This window comes from Panicum virgatum, chromosome 1N (genome assembly GCF_016808335.1).
Source record: "Panicum virgatum strain AP13 chromosome 1N, P.virgatum_v5, whole genome shotgun sequence".
NCBI lineage: Eukaryota > Viridiplantae > Streptophyta > Magnoliopsida > Poales > Poaceae > Panicum > Panicum virgatum.
Genome location: NC_053145.1, coordinates 8,044,003 through 8,063,898, shown reverse-complemented (window position 1 = coordinate 8,063,898; position 19,896 = coordinate 8,044,003). Strand labels below are relative to the sequence as shown.

General features: G+C 44.6%; 2 protein-coding genes across 4 annotated transcripts; both read right to left on the bottom strand.

Annotated features, from left to right (window-relative positions):
• Nucleotides 1-9,395: 9,395 nt before the first annotated feature.
• On the bottom strand, nt 9,396-12,480 carry LOC120654987 (probable calcium-binding protein CML21). Its single transcript, XM_039932701.1, has 5 exons — nt 12,189-12,480; nt 11,390-11,624; nt 10,975-11,174; nt 10,361-10,535; nt 9,396-9,821 (listed from the first exon to the last, which is right to left on the bottom strand). The coding sequence occupies exons 2-5, from the start codon at nt 11,580-11,582 to the stop codon at nt 9,709-9,711; spliced, it is 681 nt and encodes a 226-aa protein (XP_039788635.1). The 5' UTR covers nt 11,583-11,624; nt 12,189-12,480; the 3' UTR covers nt 9,396-9,708.
• A 921-nt stretch (nt 12,481-13,401) lies between these two features.
• LOC120654986 lies at nt 13,402-19,420 on the bottom strand. 3 transcript variants are annotated; one of them, XM_039932698.1, is made up of 14 exons: nt 19,079-19,420; nt 17,956-18,037; nt 17,735-17,838; nt 17,374-17,500; nt 17,185-17,279; nt 16,808-16,931; nt 16,202-16,282; nt 15,435-15,533; nt 15,132-15,305; nt 14,938-15,025; nt 14,784-14,854; nt 14,633-14,701; nt 14,211-14,345; nt 13,402-13,911 (listed from the first exon to the last, which is right to left on the bottom strand). In XM_039932698.1, the coding sequence occupies exons 1-14, from the start codon at nt 19,117-19,119 to the stop codon at nt 13,693-13,695; spliced, it is 1,509 nt and encodes a 502-aa protein (XP_039788632.1). In that variant the 5' UTR covers nt 19,120-19,420; the 3' UTR covers nt 13,402-13,692. The 3 variants fall into 3 exon arrangements, with proteins under 3 accessions (XP_039788632.1, XP_039788633.1, XP_039788634.1); XM_039932699.1 differs by having other exon boundaries at nt 13,435-13,911; nt 17,374-17,414; nt 17,931-18,037; nt 19,079-19,419; XM_039932700.1 differs by lacking the exon at nt 19,079-19,420 and having other exon boundaries at nt 13,435-13,911; nt 17,374-17,414; nt 17,952-18,037.
• Nucleotides 19,421-19,896: the final 476 nt, after the last annotated feature.

Genomic DNA, 19,896 nt, shown 5'->3' with positions numbered 1-19,896 from the left:
GGCCAATACTGTAGATTATACTATAGTTACAATCTGCAAATATTAACATTGCTACTAGAAGGCTGGTAAGCTATAAAAACATAAAAAATTTCTGGTAGGATTGTAATTTCCAAAAATAGAAACAAAAAAGAAGCATGTAATATTATCTCTGGTTGCAAGTAGGGAAACATTTGAAACATATGTACCAAGACCTCTGTGAACGCAGAACATTTTACACAAATGAATACCCCAACTTAGCTGATGCGCAAGCCGCAAGGAGAAAATCAGAAACCCATTTATTTTTGTGAGGGCTGTGTAGAAGCAAAGAACTCATGCATCGAAACCATTATGTTGAAAACGAAATGGCAGGAAACCGACAAATGATACTCCAGATTTATGAAATTTTATATTCCTAAAAAATATTGCAAGGTTATGAATAACTTGTTATCGCTTCATATATTCTGATAATAAGTCTTATAAAAATGCTTTATGAGCCAAAGAAGGGGATATTCAGACTTAACTGAACTACACAGTGGGTGATTCAAGGTTACACAAGTACTTACGCCCATTTGGGATCAGGTGTTGCAATGCAGTCAGCACCAGCTCAAATGCAACTTTCACTTCTCTGCAATAACTCCTTCAGTTTCACCATCATAGCTGCAAGGCAAAGATGATATTTGAGTCCATAATGCAATCACAGCAGCTGCTGCAACCTTAACTGTTAATAATACTTCTCAGAGCGCTCCGGCATGTGTACTATACATAGTGCAGAATGACCAAAGTCAGAAAGCTCTCGGAAAAATTATGTACTTATGTTTTTGGCTGAAAATTTGTGTTTTTTTAAAACAAAAAAATGTGTGCATTATCAATTATAACTGAGACCAGTGTGCTCCTCCAGAGAAGTGGCAAGAACCATTGCGGTGTACCTGAGACCCCAGTGTCGCAATGTCCTGCACATATCTTTAGCTGTCAGAAAGATCAGCTCCAAATGCGTCAAACTGTACCAAATCTGCAGAGATAAGGCAACAATAGCTTGAATGCAAAAATTCATATGAATAACAAAATGCAAAGGAAAGAAGCATCTGAACTTTGAAGAACACGGTTGAGCGTAGCGTGGGATCCTTGTTTCCTAATCCTATCCAGTATTGAATTTGAGAGATCCTCATCTCAAGTATTCTGAACTCGAATGCTCCTCCCAATGTATAAATTTCCCTAATTCCTCAAAATGCATAAACTTCCCTAAGACCTGGAATGAACAGGTTGAACCAACCGAATCTCTCGGAGAAGAATCGCAATCCGACACTGCATCCTACCTACTACTCCCTTCGTCCCAAAAAAACTGTTGTTCTTTGACTTTTAGAAACTGTGTTTGACTGCTCGTCTTATTTAATTTTCTTTTACAAATATTATCACTTTTGTTATGACTTATTACATCACTAATGATATTTTAATAATATTTGATTTGTTTTATAATATATATAAAAAAATTGAATAAGACGAGCGGCCAAACACAATTTCTAAGAGTCAAAGAACAACGATCTTTTGGGACGGAGGGAGTACTCCATGCGATTCTTGGGCCGCCGGATGGACTAGATATCAAGAATCTAAGTAAAAAACTGCAGGGCTGCTTACCGCAGGAGAGATGCCGGATCACCTCCGATTCCTTCCGGCTCCTCACCTGGCCTCGAGGGGTTCGGACTGCAGCACTGCCAAGATCCCCTGCTCCTATCGCAAGAACAGGTGGTCCACGTGGATCATCCGTAATTTCGTGTCCGGCGTCCCCTGGTCAACTTGCCGTTCTTGCTTTGCTGGTGATGGTACAGTTGTGCCCCCTTTTCACCAGCCGTCCGATTGGGAAAATACCGTTGGAATTGATCATGGTACCACGCTCCATCTGTGATGCATAGGTAAAAAAATAAAAAATAAAAATAATGTAGATTTTTTAATTATATGGTACAACTCAAACACTCGTAAATCCTATTCATATGATTGAGCCGGCAAATTTTTAAAATTAATAAAGTTATAACAGACGTCACGCTATCAACAGAAACGTCATCTAGTACCGAAAGCATAATACAGTTAAATTCTAGAATAACGGTGAGTCGAAGTATAATCTAAGATTCTAGCGAGGTTCTTATAATCATTAGATTGCAAATCCTTTCAGAAAAAAATATAGGTTGACAACCTGCTAATAAATTTCACAAATTGATTTTGGAATCTACTTTAGCAAAATAAGTCCAAACTGTAACTCTTGGTTAAGCAGAAGAAATCGAAACAAACCCCAAACCAAAGCACTGCATGATGACAAATCCACATGACGTACTACGTAGTTGAACTAGGCATCTGTACGTGATGACACGTCATTGAGTTGGCAAAATTTAAATCACACCATTCCAAACTGTATATTTCTGCAACATTTTCGTTGGAGCAATTATTTTTGCCAAAAATAAATATAAATATAAACATAATATTCTCGTCAGCTTGTAAAAGATTGGGCTTCTCCGATCTGTGGGCGACACCCGCTCCAAAAAGGTGGGTGCGAAAGAGAAGGCCGAAAGGGTAAAAGGCTGTGAGAGACCGATCCGGGCAGCCCGGGTGGTGTGGATTGGGTCGGGTCTAAGCGAGTTAAGATCGGCCGGCCCAATAGAAAAGAATTGGCTGAAACGGGTGAAAACGTGTTTTTTTTCTTTGATACAAAGGAGGAACGTGCTTGATTTTTCCAATAAAAAACACGCATGCTATGATATCCATGAGAAACAGCAAGAAAAGTTTGAGGATGATTAAAGGTTTTAGCCTAATAGTGACTGCACAACACATCGCCACCTGAAGAACGAAGAAAAACCATCACGAATCCGGAATCCCACCCCCAATCTGTCATGTCACCGGGTAAATCGCTCGGCATGCACAGGAATCAGTAGCTCCAGCGCGACGATCTAGAGGAGCAGACACCTCGTGCTCGGCCGGCGGCGAGGCCAGCAGCCGGGGCAATGCCACGCCTCAAGGCCTGGAGCGAGGAGGAACTGAGGAAGACGACGAACTAGCTCTCACCTATGCTAACCGCGCTCCCCTCCCCTCAGCTCGCGGTGAATTCTCCACCTTCCCTCGATGGCCGGCCGCCGACCGGTTCCCGGCGGCGAGGCCACGGTCCGGCGCCGAAACCTCCGCCGGCCGGGAAGCGCACGCAATGCGCAACGCATCCAGCATCCCAGCCACAAAGTAAATGAACTCGAAAGATTAAAGGAACGCAACAAAAACAGCAGGAAATCATCTATCTTTATTCATAGACAGGACAGCACCACTGATCTGCTACAGCCATCTCAACAGTAACCCGTCGTCCGACGAGCGCGCGGCCGGGTTCACCGTACCCTACCGGCGCCAGGGGCAGCGGAAGCGGAGACGGCGCGCGACGACATTGGCGACGGCGACGGCGGCGGCCGCGGCCGCGGCGGCGTCGGCGACGGGGTCGAGCGGGTCCCCCCTGGCGACGCGGCCGGCGACGAGCCACGCGACGAGGAGCAGCGGTAGCCACCAGAGCGCGACGTCGAGGGCGGACTCGAGGTCCACCTCCCACTCCCGCACCCTGATCGTCGCCATCGATCGTTCTCCCGGCCCGGACCGGACGAGGACGAACGCGAGCAAAAGGAAAGGTGCGACGACGAGGCAGCTAGCTACCAGCCACAGCCAGCGCCGCGCTAGCTGGAGCGAGCGAGGTGGGGAACGGGATGGATGGATCGACGCGGCGGCCGCGGAAGAAAAAGGGAGCGAGCTGAGACTGGCCGGGGCTCCCCGCGCAGGCGCATCCCCCCACCCCCTTCCCCTCCCGCGGAGCACGAATCGGCCCCGACATGGACGCGTCAGAGGCCGGGGGGCGCGAGCTGAAACGGGCATGGTCGGCCGAGTGCGCTGTCCGCTTCCGGGTGCCGAGCCGAGCGAGCGGGAGTGGGGGAGGAGACGGATAGGTCCGCTCCCGAAGAGGAAATAAAGGGGTGGCGCGAGAGGGAAGCTTCCTCCATTCCCGCGCGGGCTAGGCGGCTAGCTGCTACAGTAGCTAGCAAGCTCACCAGTCACTGGCCTCTAGGGAGGCTAGTATTGGCCACGACGCACTCGCGGGCACGGCAGCTGGCCAATTCGGGCACCTCTGCCATCGCAGCTGATTCTGGATCACTGCCTCTAAGTTTAGGAACGCCGAAGGCGAGTGCAAAACAGAGGAAAACCATTGGGAAAGTACTTCGGGATGGTAAAACACGTATTTCTGAGTGAAAATGAATTGTTGTTCGTTTTTGTACTTGTTAGGTTGAAGTACAAATTTTAATTCTCTACTTTTTTGCTGCAAGACCTTAATTATATAGTAAACTATGAAGAGGTTTTTGGAATGGAAATGCGATATTGGTTTTGAAGGGAGAAGAGTTTGATGAAGGAGCATTGTCACCGTACTTCCCTATACGCTGTGGTTTGGCAGGACGTCGTCTTCTAAGTGAATTCAGAAGAGTATTCAAAAGAACGGCTTTAGCGCTACCAAAGGACTACTTTTTTTTATTCTACAAGATTCTTTTTTATATCACTCCTCGCGTTAAAAAGCGCCGGTTATTTGGAAATATGTCATTGCATAGTCCTTGAGATCTATGTGAAACAAATGAAAAAAAGGAGAAACAGATTTAAATTCTTTCATGCGAAAGCATCCGTTATTCCACCTAAAGGTTTTCATGATACAAGAAAAAGGAGAATTCACAGTCTTTGAGATCTTTCGCTGAAACAAACGATAAAGGAGAAACAGATTTAAATTGTCTTTAGTGCGAAAGCATCCATTATTCCACCGAAAGATCCCGAGATACGAGTAGTCTTTGAGATCTAAAACAAATGGTAAAAGAGAAACGTATTTAAATTGTCTCTAGTGCGAAAGCATCCGTTATTCCACCGAAATATCTCCAGGATACAAGAAAAAAAAGAGAATTCACATATTCTCTGAGATCTTTCTATGAAATAAATGACAAATGATAAACAAATTTAAATTGTCTTTCATGCGAAAGCATCTGTTATTCCACCGAAAGATCTCCAGAATACAAAGAAAAAGGAGAATTCACGGTCTTTGAGACCTTTCTGAGAAATAATTGACAATGGAGAAACGGGTTTAAATTGTCTTTCATGCAAAAGCATTCGTTATTCCACCGAAAGATCTTCTGAATACAAGAAAAAGGAGAATTCACATATTCTCTGAGATCTTTCTATGAAATAAACGACAAATGAGAAACGAATTTAAATTGTCTTTCATGCGAAAGCATCCGTTATTCCACTGAAAGATCTCCTGAATACAAAGAAAAAGGAGAATTCACGGTCTTTGAGATCTTTCAGAGAAATAATTGACAAAGGAGAAACGGGTTTAAATTGTCTTTCATGCAAAAGCATCCGTTATTCCACCGAAAGATCTCTTGGAGATCAGGATACAAGAAAAAAGAGAATTCACGGTCCTTTCATCCGAAAGCATGCGTTATTCCACGGGAAGATCCCAAGGATATATGAAAAGGGAGGATTTTCTCAATTTTTAGTGTGCTGCAATCTTCCTCGAACAAATTGTAGGAATTTAAATCCTCCACTGTTTCTGCAAAAATTAAAGACATTCTACATGGAAATGCGGTAGCGCTTTGAGGTTGAGGACCTACCAAACCAGCTAACGTTTTATTTTTTTTCTTCATTAAACATTTCAATATTTTATCTTTTGGAGTGAAAAAAATATTAGGCATGTAAATTCATTTTAATCCGTCGATACATATAAACGTTACTCATGCAACGTCTCTAAAAGCATAACTACTTTTTTTAGATAAAGAAATATCCCGACCTCATGCACTCACATGTGAGTGCCTGAAGCCAAAAGAACACGACTGCTTAGCAAACTACTATTTCCCTGGAATCGTTATAGTCGGCCTAGTGCTCTTTCATTCCCTTGTCACTGCTCGAAATTGATAAAAAGCTTTCTTACATTCCTACTATATATGATGCTATCCTACATTCCTACTATAGTCTACGCGGCTTTGAGCACCTTTGCCACTGAATCGACTCAAAGTACATCGTGTGTATGGACAGTGACCAAAGTTCTACAAACATACTGGCCTGTGGTAGTGGGCGTAGTAGGCTCGTAGCAGCTAGGGAACAGTGTTGCTCGCAGCAGCTAGTATGGCTCCACTCGGCGCGCGCGGCCGCCGTGTCGTGTAGGCTCGTTCCTCGATTCGTCGTCCTGGGAACGTTGGTGACTATGCCTCGTACGTGCCGCCGGTGATGCTAGTAAGAGCGTCCACAATGGTTAGCTATTTAGTTAATTAAATTTGATGTGGTAGCAAAAAACTAGGAGAAAATAGTCACTAGCGATGAGCAAATAGCTGATCTATTTCACGTAGTCTAAGAACATGTGAGAGGAGTATGTGGATCCAATAATATAAATAGTCTTTTTCTCTCTCACTCACTTCTATATCAGCAGATTAAATAACTAGTACTAACTATTACCATTGCGGACGTCCTAAGAGACTGAGAGCTTGCACTGGATGCTACTAACCGTGTGTTTGGTTGAGGGTTGGGGCGAGGTGGGTTGGGTTGGACCCGCTCCTACGGCTGTTTGGATGCAATCCGAGGTGGGTTGGGTTGGTCTCTTGGAGGAATATTTCTCTCAGATGCGGGTTCATCTCATTCCTCAAAAAACGACGGACGGAGCGAACCCCCTGAGGCCGACCCGTTTTTCTCTACGGCTATCAACGGAGCAGACGAGGGACGACAGCGGGCCGGCGGAGGCCGTGCAACGGCGCGTCGGCGACTGGACGACGATGGCGAGCGGCGGAGGGCGGGCTGCGGCGCGCAGGCGGGGCATCGAAGGCAGGGCGACGGCGGCGGGGCTTCGGCGACGCGAACTCGGTCGCTAGCAGATCCGGCGACGACGAGCTCGGTTGCGCGCGGATCTTGCGAAGACGAGTGGCGGAGGAGGGCGGGGCCGGTCGCCGGAGGAGGGCGGAGCGGCGGAGGAGGGCCGACCGGCTCAGATCTGAGGAGGCCGACGGCAGCGCCCGCCGCGGCGAGGGTTGCGCGTGGTCTCGCAGGGGCGGCGGCGGAGGGTGGTAGGGTGGGGCGGCGGCGGGGGGCTAGGCGGAGCTCGGACCAGCGGGGCAGAGACCGGGAGGAGGAGACGAACCGAGGAAGAAGAAGGGTCCGAAGAATTACAGGTGGGACCCTCCAAGCAGTGGCTCACGGTTGCTCACGGTGTTAAATGAACCCTCCATCCCCTCTTTTTCATCCCTCCAACCAAACAAAAAATTGAACCAACCCAACCCCGACTCCAAACACAAACCAAACATGATAAAGATTTGGAGCCAACCCCAAAACGAGGGTTGGAGCCAACCCATCCTTACTAGTCCCATAACCAAACACACAGTAAGAGACCGAGAGTTTTGAAACCGGCCGCGCGGCAGCACCCCAGCTGCAAGAGCAACCCACCAGGCCACCAGTCACCAGAGCTACCCGGACTCCAGTCCCTTCCCCTCCATAGAACACGCCGGCCAAAATCCAGAGAAATCCATGGCCGTTGAATCTTAACCTGGACGTAATATAAGGGGTTAATTGGATCTGTGCCATTATAACTTCACCATTTTTGAAGCGCGTCTTTACTTTTCGAGAAACTATGCTAGTGCCATTACAATTCACCCGTCGTTGGAAATACGCCATTATGTATGTCTAACACCATGTTGGGCCCAGTTGCAGGCATACCCATACGCCCTTGCCCCCTCAGTATTTTCGTATGGACCAAAATGCCCTTGCTACTATCATCTCTCTCCACTCACTGACATGTGCCCCCCACATGTCATCCCCTTCCTTCTCCTCTCCTCGTTTGCCACAGCCACGGCGGTCCCCCATGGGCTCCTCCTGCTCGCACGCCGGTCCGCCGCCGCGCTCCTCCTACTCGCCCGCTGCCGGCCTCCTGCTCGCTGCCGCTGTACCCGCCCTGCTCGCCGCCGCCGCACGCTGATGAGCGTAGGACGGACCGAGGGGCAGAGGGGGCAGGCCGTGGGCAGAGGGGAGCAGATGGCAGGCGGCGGCAGCTGAGCCGGAGCAGTACCACAGAGGGGGAGGCTCGGAGCGTCGAGATCCAATCCAACAGGCGCCGGCGGCAGCTGATTAGTGGCGGCGGACCGACGTGCGATGGACCGATGGTGCGAGCAGGAGCCCGTGGGGGGACCGCCGGATGTGGCTGCATCAAAGAAGCCTCGTCTCCTCCTCCAAGTTTCCGACAGTCGAATTGCAGAAAAATTTGGCACAGGAATCCCATCCCCTTTCGAATTCTAGCTGGCGCGGCGCCATATGAAGCACAAGAAGGGCCGCGGCGCCGCCGGCGGCGAGTCCAACGGCGACGGCGGCTCGGAGAAAGGAGGCGGCGAGGCGCCGCCGAGCATCCAGCTGGACATCGTGGAGCACCCTGGTGGCGGCGACGGCGGCGGCGTGCTCGGCACCGGAGGCGGCGGGTCGGCGTCCTTCTTCGAGCCGTGGCGCGAGCAGACGCCGGGCAGCGGCAGCGGGCACGGCAGCTCGAGGAGGAGTGGCGGCGGCCGCGAGCCGCCCGAGAAGCGGCTCACGCTGCTGGCGCTCCGGCTGGCCGTCCTCGAGAAGGCGGCATGCGGGCTCGGGAAGCTCGACTTCGTGTGGGCCACCGCCGCCGCCGTTGACTCCTGCCTCGCCGTCGGCGCCGGCCATGGCCATGGGTGAGCGTGGAGGTCTGAGGAGCATCGGAGGGCCTTATCCACTTGAAGGGGTGGGCAAAATCGTCCATACGAAAATATAGTAGAGTGGAGGACGCCTCTATACGCCTGTAGCTGGGCCCAAACTGGTATCCAGCGTACGTAGTGGCGTATTTCCAATATCAGATAAATTGTAATGGCACCATCGTAGTTACTTGAGAAGCAGTGGTGTTGTTTAAAAACAACAAAGTTATAATGGCACAGATCTAATTAACTCTATAAGTGCCTTTTAGGCCTTTCTATATCTTTCTTTCTTTTTTTGTCTTTATGGGCCTGATTGGTTTGTTGCCAAAAAAATTGGCATGCCACAGTTTTGGTAGGCCAATATCTAGGTGAAAAACTTTGCCACCATTTTGGTAGAATAAATGTGAGATGTGGGCATCTTTTGGCACCAAACCAAGTGATGGCCCAAGAATTGGCAATGCCCAAATTTTGGCATGCCACAATTTTAGTTATTTAGTAGCCAACCAATTAGGCCCTATATCTGTGTGGCGGACCTAAAAAGACCCTGAATTTGGTGGCGATTCCCACTGCTGAAGCGACTCAAAGTTTGTGCTGGCCGTGACCAAAGTTCTACGAAGATACTGTTGTGCTTAGGAACAGTGGGATGGGGCCGTGTTTCCACAGAATCCAGAGAAACAGGCAGTATCAAAGGAAAGACCACCACTACTAACCTTAGCAATTCTGCATTTTCTTAAGAGGTTCCAAACATCTGAATAACAGGGTAACCTAACTGAACATCATCTCAACAATGTAACTCTTTTATCAGCAAATTCTTGCCACGACTAGAAACAACTCGGTTCACTCTATTAATACGAACTTAAGCATCTACCATCAGCTAGACACCAAGGAAATATGAACAGCTACTTTTGACTGTCATATGGTACTCGTCGGGAGGAAGCTGCTGCTCCTGAGGGCTGACATGGGCCAATTCAGAGCGCCTAATCTTCAGTTGACACGCTCATTCATCGTCATCGTCGTCATCGTCTTCATTGTCGATCCCCACCCAACGAGTAAAAGCGAAGAGGAACTCCTTGAAGGTCACTGTGCCATTCTTGTCCCAATCCATTTCCTCTGGAGCCACCAAGAGAGTAAAATATTATTAGCGCAAACATATAAATGCAATAGTAACTGAATTGGAGTAAGCATTTCATCATTCAACACTGAATACTCCTAAGCTCTGCTGAATTGATATGGGAAAGCTTTAAATGTAAGCATCAGTTTTGAATGATGAGTCCTTGGGACTGGTTCCAAAATAATTAAAATATTCTGAAAGCATGAAACTTGATCCTAACTTAATCTTTTATCAATGCCTATCTATTTTCTATTATCATAGCTGAAAAAAAAGAGAGAAAAAGAATAACCTATGAGCAGTTTCATCATATTACCCGTCCTGATCTTAAAAGGAGAAAAAGAACTATCCACCCAGACCAAAGTAACAGATCACTGATTTCTAAAAAAAACAAGCAATAGAATGACAAGAAAAGTGGACCGACAAAGTACTGGCATGCCAACATAGAATGGTTATAATGAAAAAACACTTAAAACTAACAGAGTAGAAGTTAGGGGGGATGCGGTTGTGAGATGATGGTGTCACTGAGAAGATAACTTACCAAATCTTTTCACGCCTATGCGCCCAGAGGAGCGTTCTCCTGCAGTGGTCTCGTTTATTGCTTGTATCATCTCGTTCTTACTGACGTACCCATCTTTGTTCTTGTCCAAGAAGACAAATGACTCAACCAATGTCTCGAATGTTGGCTCAAGACAGCCTATTCCCATTCTTTTTCTCTAAAGCATCATGTCAAGGACACAAAAGATATAAAAAGAACAGTACAGGGAAAAAAAGTAAAATAGGATCACAGCTTGAGGAATGTATAAAGCTTGAGAAAGGTCTAACATATCACCTTAAAGCCCTTATATAAGTAATATAAAAATTATACAATGACCTCAAGAAGGTAACTATTATTTATTAACTTCTTTGGCTCCTTTTTTATTGAAATTCTCACAAAGAAAGAAATATTTTTATGGCATGCATCGTATGAAGCGATTTCCTTGATTAGCTACAAAGTAAGCACATACCACAAGTCCACAAGTTGAGAAATATCTTATTTTTCCATCAAAAATAGGGAAAGAAACAGACTGAAAATTAATGCCTTATGTGGATTTATTGTGCTAAAAACAAGAAAAAAAACGTCGAACAGTAATTTTTTTACTGTGTGAAGGATACTGCTTCAGACACCGCAGGATCATTGAGAAGATAAACAAGGCACAGGAAGACAATAAATTCATTGAACTTCATGCCCATGTGTTCATAAATGTCGCATGCCTGAAACAGATCTTTTATTTCATCATCAGTAGATTCGATACCCAACTTCTGGAAACAGTGCTTGAGTTCCTGTTGATCTATTTCACCATTGGAATCTTCATCTGCATAAACACAAAACTGCAATGTCAGAACATATAAAAAAGGGTTTGATGAATGACCTCAACAATAAAAGACAATTTCAAATGAAATATTATGGTCAGTAATTATAGTCTATTGAGACAGGTAATTCTGGATCAGTTCGTGTGGATAACAAAATAAATTCCTCATATGGGTGTCAAACCATGTTGAGGCTCGAAATCCCCTTGGTTAAGCTCACCAAATTGCTGAAAGATGGTCCTGCAGTTTCTCAAGCTCTCGTCAATTTTAGGGAATTTCATGATGACACTGTTGAACGATTTCACAGAAGTTCCTTTCCTTGCCCTCTGCTGCATGGCCTCAACCATCTTCCTCTCTAACTTTGATGCCGGGGAACTGTTCCTCGGCGACTCACCACTGATTACACCTCCCATTTCCACAATGTTGACGATCTTGAATTGGCAAAACCTTCGTGCCTGTAGATGCAAATAATATTCAGGATTGGGCATTAACAATGGAGACTAAAACCGTGGCGAATGCAAAACATGTACTATTTCTGATTCAGATAAAACAAAACAACAACAGCACTGCCAGTGGAATGATAGACAGTGTCAGGGCGGGGCCAGGGTTCGGAGATTTTCTCGGTCGGGGAAGCTGAGGCTTCTTCAAGTTAATACCGGTGGGGCGGTCTTTCCCCACCCGGCCGAGTTTTTTTTAGTGGAATGATAGCAATTATATCTGATATTTGACCCGAGATTTCCCTCCACGAAACTGAAGGATTTAGAGTGGGGAGGCACAATTAGCATTAAACGTCAAACAAAAGGAAAGTTAACAACGTCCAGATGTAGGCTAAGAATCTCGTAACAACCTTGGGCGAACTTAACGCTGCCAAAATATTTTGGGGGAAAAGATCCAGCGATCGAAGCAGCAAACAAATCGGCACACAACCAGCGAATCGGGGAGAAAGATTCCGCGGAAGAAGACGAGCGATCCGTCGAAGCTATCCGATCCCGAGGGAAAAACAACTACTTCTGCCTTACCAAGAAAGATGAGGCGAATCCAACTCCGGATGGATCTGCAGCAATCACGCCACCGCAGGGCACAAGGGCGATCGGCGGGGGGGCGCCTACGGCGCTGAAGAGAGGGTGGGGGAAGAGAGGGCCAGGTTGCGGTGGGAGTGGAGGAGAGGATGCGCTCGATCGTGTGGGGGATCTGGTGGTGGATGGGGTGGCGAGGCAGGCGTGTTCGGCGCCGAGGGCGGTGGGGAGCCGACGAGAGCGGACGCGCGAAACGCCCGCGCCGCGCCAACTCCGACCAACGTTCCTCGTGCCAGCTTGCAGCTGGCGTCAGCGCGCAACAATAGTGGGTGGAAATTCCCAAAATGACACGTTGCTCCACAGCAGTAGTGTCAAAAATTAGAGGGTGCTCTAGCATGCATGTACATGCAACTAATTTCTAAAATTTATAGAAAAATATAATTATAAATCAAATATCTAAATTATATTCCAATTAAATAGCTGCAGCATAAGACCTCTACTTGCATATATTAGGATCGTATTTTTTTAAGAATTGTTTTTTTTGTTATAGAAGTACTTATATAGTTATATTGCAGTGGAAACGGTTTGTTTCTGTAAACTGGCTTACCAATTTTTCAAAAAGGAAATTGCTTAAATGGACCATTTTTATGCTAATGTCAATAGAGCTAGGTGCCGCCACTCACATTCACCTAAGCAAGGGATATTTAATTTCGTACCATTCATACAAACAGCCCGCGTTCAAATGCCAAATTTTTTTGGACCTAAGTCAATTAGGTTGGCCCGCGCCTTTTTTATATTTTTTTATTCCAGAGCAATTTAATCCGCTCCCACCTGCTACGCATATGATCTAACCACTAGGCTAGAAACCCTTTCGAATTCAAATACCAACTTTACGGATCTACATATTTGCCGCTTGAGAGAGAAGATTTGCTCATCTTTTATCAAAAAGTATATATGTGGCACGACACGATAAGGCGGGTAGTAAAGGATAAGGCAGGGGTAGAGTCATTCGCACGGGGAGTCCAAGCTAGTCGGCCGACGTGTCGTGCCACGTACACCATTTTAGCAATGATGAGCAAATCTTTTCTCCAGTGGTAAAAATGGAGGAGTATCCATAAAGTTTGCATTTGAATGCTGGTATGGATGGCCATTCGAAGGAAGGGCTCCACAAAATAATAGCGAACAGGATGCCCGAAGAATTATAAACAAATGGCCGTACAAGATAAAATCACCAAACCCATTCCATTTCACCAACAAGCTGTTGTCACATTGCATCTACAAGATGCAAAAGTGGGGTAAGAAAGTTACATGTAACAGCAAGGCGGAGGTGGCAATTACAGGGGATGATACAAGGGCGCACCTCTCAGCTGTTTGAGCATCCTGGCATGCGATTGTGGCGTCAAGCTACGTATACGGTATATTCACCTATGGTTACAGGTCACAGTGTCACAGTGACAACAGTCGGTCAGAATCAGGACGATCTGTGGTTCAAGCAGGCTTGTCAGGGCTATGAAGTTGTAAGCGCTCCAGATGATTTATTCCTCCTGTGCCGAGGAGATTGCCCGAGGCACATCCTGAAGCGCTGTGATAGACTGTCCCCGGCCATCTCCACCTTATCGCACTTAATTTTCTTCCACAGTACTCGGATCTTCTTCTCCTTAGCTTTCTCAGATGGTTTCCTCTGGCTTTGTCTTAGAGGCGTAGCCAGAGCCTTCACTGCCTTATTCTACAATGCATAGATCAATTACAAGATCAGATTTTTTATTGCATTAATCATTTCAAAAGTGTTGCATAAATGCCACCAGCTTTTTTTTCCGAAAACGCAGGAGAACTGCGCTTCTTTGTATTATAGAGAAGAAAAAAGGTCCCGTACAATCCCAGCTCTCATATAGGGACCGAATATGAGAGTCGGTTTAAGAAATTAAATGCCACCAGCTTGAAGAAATTGACTAGTGAAAACTATAGCTTTAATTAAGATATAACAAGCACTAAATAACTAAATTGTCAAGCAACTGAGAGCTGTACCTCCTGCTTATCGTTATTATCCCCTGAAAATGATTCATCATCACTGGTCGCTCCTAAAGATGAACATCTGCCCCAACTTTCTCTGTTGGAGCTCGTGTATGAGCAGGACTCCTCATTGTGCCTACTAATTTTATCCTATAAGAAAGGAAGACTTATCATCAGTAAATTCACAAAAGGCAGGTATCAAGTATATCAAACCTCAGTTCTTAACACTGTATTGTGTTTCTGATGGCATTCACTCAGCCATCTTGGACTAAAACCTAACCGCCATATCTTATGATAAGCTTAAATTAACACAAAGCGACGGACAAGTCGATGGAAGGCAAGAGAATGCATCACATGTATATAATGCTAAACTTGACTAAAGCATACAGGGTTCAGTATTCTGGTAAACCAACTCGTTGTTATACAATGAACTTTACCTGCAAACGTGATCCAACACCATCCCCATCCATCTCTGACAGACTATGATTTTCATTTATAAGGAAACCCTACATTTAGTGGAATACAGATAAGGAAAAGAGTTAGAAAAAAAGGCTTCATATCAGACAAAGAAAACATCAAGAAACCTACCAAGTCAGTCTCTTTCTTAACAGACAGCTGGTTCAATCTTTCTGACAGCAATTCAACTGCAGGTGTTTTAGCTGGAACAATTTCACGTGAAGAAGTTAGTATACAACCACTTACATAACATTACAAGGAAGCAGCTCAAGGAGCTGTACCACACCATTCGGAATGCTAGGTGCATCTGTCGATGAACTGCAGGCGGCAGTGTTAGCTGACTGTAGACCATTGACGAATACAGAGAAGAAGCTCTGCAAGAGCAGCAAAATAACAAAGGTGACCCCTTAGAAGTCAAACCATATGAGATAATTCCAGGTTCAAATGAATTGTGGAATGAGTATTTCATGATTTTTTTACCTCATTGGTTATGTTACCAGCTTTATATGCACCCATAAGTCGCTTATTTGAACGTGCTGAAGGCAACAGAGGAGGACGCAAAGCTTTGTAGAAGAATATTGAAACTGAATCATAATACGATTGAGGTCTTGGGGAATTGTGATCACCCTCAAATTTTATTATACTTTTATCCCCCTGCACACAACCAGGCGATGATTAACATGTGACAGAATGACTAGTATGCTCTTCGGCAGCAATAGTCGACTAGCAATGTCCTGAAATCTATATGCCCTTCTTTATAAAGCAGGCTACACAAACACTTACCCCATATGCCTGGTGAATATGCTCGCAATGGTGGGGCTGAATAAACATATCATTCAAACCATGACCAAATAATGCAGGGATAGACATCTTGGGAGCCAACTGGTTAAGAACAATTGAACGGTTAAGTTAGATCAATTTGAAGTATAAGCAGGTTCTTTTAAAAGTTACCTGAATTGTACAGGAAATAAAGCATGCAGAGATATCAGTAATAAATAATACAGACTACAAAGGACCAAAAAAATGTAAATCCTGGCAATAACCAAATATCACTGTTGGGAAACTGGAAACCATTTAGCCGAGCAGCTTTTTAGGTAAAAAGAAAAAAAAACATAGAGCAAAAGTTCAATTCCAATACTGCTCAGACATATCTAAGGAAATTCACAATAAATTTGAACCAACTCAAGAAAAAGAAAGAAATGGGGTTTCCAGAAATTTGCTGGAAATTCTACAGTTATAAAACATCCCACATGGAAACTGGAAAATGGCAATTCTACTATCTGAAGAGGTTGTTAACTGGTTTTCATTATGAACTTGACATATTAGAAGCAACTAAAAAATAGCATAGTGTTATCATTTATAAGGTCTGTTATATTTATTTTTACAGCAGTAAGTCATGTATACGATGCAAAATACAAAATATAAAAATAACTTGTATAAGTAAGAAATAGTTTGTACAACCATCATGAGTTGAATTCTTCTATGGTTTTATATTAAAGATTCAGGGTGTCAAATTAACGTTATGAAGAGATATGGTATAGGCAGTATACCTTTAAAACATTAAGATCCATTATGTCAAACTTGGCTCTTTTCTGAATGATTCGCCGCATGTACTGTACAGCCATCTTAACCTGAAAGGACGAAGTTCAGAACAAGCCATTAAAACTTTACAACTAAAGCACTTTGTTAGAGTATATTTGATAGGTTAGGATATGTAATCCCGGACTGCCATATGTATCGGGGAGGTGCCTTGCCCCCCAAGTCTCTGTACTCTATATATACCGTCCAAGGGGCTCAATGCAATACATCGACCACATTATACCCAATCTTACACACTTATCCCTAGGATTGCAAAAGCACTTGCGCTAGTAAGGAAGGTAGTATGGAACTTCACTAGATCTAACAACTGCCTCCATCCTTTGATGAATGCCCCAAATTTAGCCCAATGGCGAGCATGCAGATTCATTTATTAACACAACAACATAGGTGAAAGTTCGATATAAAGGGAAAGAAAGTATGTCCTATTGTCTTATGCTTTCAAAGTTAGGAATGTGAAAGCCATAAAAGTAGTGTGGCAATGCACATTTCCAGCATTCTTGTGGTAGTATTGTAATTGCACAAAAGTAACACATATGCAGAAGGTGTGCTGAGCATACCGTGAATTTAGGGACTCGAATTTTGTAAACGTCGACAAGTTCCATCATCAAGTCATACAAATTAGTAAAAGCACTATCCAATACCATGCCAGCAATAGAGGGATCTTCGGCTCCATAGAGTAGGCTGTATCACATTTGTATACAAAATATTGTAATAAATTACAGTGGAGATCCATCAAATGGTGTGAAATATTTGACCTTGAAATAAACTTTAAAGCTTGAAGACAATCTTGAGAATATCATTTGAAAAGTGCATGGAAGAACCAAGAGTCTCTTCAATACACAGTGCTTTTTAAAATAATGAATCACATGAAGTTAAACAGAGAGATCTTGCACCAAGTAAAAAAAAATGCACTTTATCCAAAACTACAAATTACCTTGTAACAGCACCCATCGATCGCCCCCAAAGGCCTATAGTGGAAACTTGCTTATTGGCCCGGAGATGTGACACTGCACATTTGAGGTCCTCTTTCTAGAAGTAAATTGTTGAGAACTTCAGAAGTGTGTGATCACCCAAAATATGAATGTAGAATAAGCAAAGAACAACATTGATACTGGTTATGTACCTCATGCCAACCCAGGCTGACATAATCTCCACCCGATAGACCTGACCCAGAAAAGTCAAGTGTGAAAACAGTGATATTTGAAGAAAGCAGTATTACAGCGGCTTCATTTGCATCTGCTCGGCATCCGCTGCATTGAATCAAAGCAAAGCCTGTTTAATTCCAAGAGATACATTGACTGCTTGAGCTGCTGTGTGATATAAATAAAGAGGAGTGCAGAAAATTGTAACTTGCGCTACCAACTCATAGATGATTTTCCAAAGGCTTAGAAATGTGTATCAATATAAAGCGACTTGCACAAAATCAGAATCAGAATCATCACTCCATCACACATACAGAAACATGGAGAAGACAAGTTAAGTACCTATTTCCATGGCAGTAGACCACACATGGGAGCGCAGTCTTCTCTGGGATAAAAGCAGGAACATAGTGGCTGCATTTTAAGATGTAGCCTCTTGCATTTGTAAGCTGCCAGGTGCAGGTATAACAATAAGGTTATCAACAAAGATGCTTATAGTTGCCATCAAACTTCTCATCAGCAAATTAAAGACAGAAAAAACCTCGATAATTGATCTCCGTACTTGCCTCCAAGTCTAGTCGTTTGTATTTCCGTCCAGCGAGGATAAACTCTGTGTCCCATAGATACTGATCTGGATTATATTCTGACCTGCAAATTAGAGGCCATTCAGTAACAGTACACCAGATATGTGGATGAATCCTTAACTTGTTCAATGAATTTAACTTTTTTTAGCTCAAAGAATTTCCCATTTTGATGGACTCCAATCATTATTGCATTTTAGAAAGACAAGGTACAAAATGATACAAATGTGTATCAAATAGTGCAAAGTCATCAATCAGCTAATTGTACTTTTACATCAAACTCATATTTGCAACAAAAATTATATAACCAACAGGCAGCCTATATGGATATGTTCCATGAGATTCTCAGCTTTGAAATGTGAGGAACAAAGAAAGTGTGCCATGTTCCAATTAATGCTGCAGAATAATCATAGACATCCATCCTAAACAAAGCTACACTTTACAGCAGTGTTCCAAAAAGGTTGCAACAAAAAAAAAATACAGCATCAAGTAATAGCACCCAAAATTCACACACGGTCCCTCCTCAGTGAGGATCTCAAATTTGTAGCTCGAGCAGAAGATAACATTAAAAGGGCAGTTAAACATTATTCTTATATGAATATATTAACACGAAAGTGGTGCTTTACAGCTATGAGCATCACACAGCACGCTCATGCAAGTTCAGCTGCACATAACATGACAAATGGACAACCACAATGAATATTGCAATCGTACCTAACCTAACCCTTGCTTTTATAGCACATGGTACAGATTTGCAACGACATAAAAAGAACCAATGCAGACCTGCTGAAAGCCTGAAACCAGTAAGTAACAACCCTCAATCTCATGATCTTATACACCATTGGAATTCGAAATCGTACATTTGCATGTGTTATTTGGGCCTCAACAAATCCCTCAATCAACAACGCCAAATGAACAGCCAATAAACCATATTTTTCAGCAGCACTTGCGGCGGTTGGAGGGGTACCTAACGCTAGCATTTGATCCCGCGGCGCTCCAATTTTCAGAATAATACGGCAACATCCAATGCCGCATCATATTTGATGTGCAATAATAGACACAGAGCAACAATTGCAGCAGCTCGGGATATCTGGGGGCCAGGGCGTACCGGGGCGGGCGGATGACGAAATTAACGAATTGCTCGATCATGGCGCCTTGTCGCCCGCGCGCGGGGCTCCTACGATGTGCCGCGGCGGGGCCTCCCCGCGCTCATCCACCACCCCCCGCGCCTCCTGGCTCGTCCTCCTCTCGGAATTACGCCCCTCGCCTGCCAGGTGGCGCCCGCCCGGGCCAGAGGAATGCTCCGCGGAGCCGCCTCGGATCTGCCGCGGGGCGCGCCCCTCTGCCTCGCCGGATCCGGCGGCCCGAGGGGATCCGGGAGGGGGTAGGCGGGCGAGGAGGAGCGAGCGAGAGGGAGCAATGGCCGCGGGCGAGCGGAATGATTAGAACGTTAATGAAGCGGAGGTGATCGGGTGGGATTTTTTAATTTTGAATTCTTTTTGTCGTGTTTAATTCGGGTCTTGGTCATTGATGGTGGTCGGCCGTTGCAGGTGGAGGCCAGGTGCAGCGTACTACCAAGACGTACGACAAACTGTGCAGGTGATGCGTATGATGGTGTGGCTTGCTAGTTGTGAATTTTTGGTCTTTGGGTTGTCAAATTTAACATTTGAGTTTGTTTGTGCAAAACATTTTGAATGTCTTTTCACCACGATGACAAATCACTAGTGTCTAGAAATGTTTTATTTGAATCTTAGTGCAACTGTAAAACAATTTGATATTTCTACATTTATTAGGTACTCCATCCGTTCTAAATTATTAGACATTTTGGAATTTTTAGATACATTGATCTTATTATGCATCTAGACATGTAATATATCTAGATGTATAGAAAAAATTATGCATCTATAGAAAAGCTAAAGCAACTAA

Coding starts and splice junctions, on each gene's coding strand:
- LOC120654987 (XM_039932701.1), bottom strand. CDS start 11,582: ATGGGAGGTGTAATCAGTGGTGAGTCGCCGAGGAACAGTTCCCCGGCA. Junction 11,175..11,389: donor GACCATCTTTCAGCAATTTG/GTGAGCTTAACC, acceptor GTGTTTATGCAG/ATGAAGATTCCAATGGTGAA. Junction 9,822..10,360: donor CATAGGCGTGAAAAGATTTG/GTAAGTTATCTT, acceptor TGGTGGCTCCAG/AGGAAATGGATTGGGACAAG.
- LOC120654986 (XM_039932698.1), bottom strand. CDS start 19,119: ATGATCGAGCAATTCGTTAATTTCGTCATCCGCCCGCCCCG. Junction 17,839..17,955: donor ACAAACGACTAGACTTGGAG/GCAAGTACGGAG, acceptor TGCACCTGGCAG/CTTACAAATGCAAGAGGCTA. Junction 14,855..14,937: donor TGCACCTAGCATTCCGAATG/GTGTGGTACAGC, acceptor AAATTGTTCCAG/CTAAAACACCTGCAGTTGAA.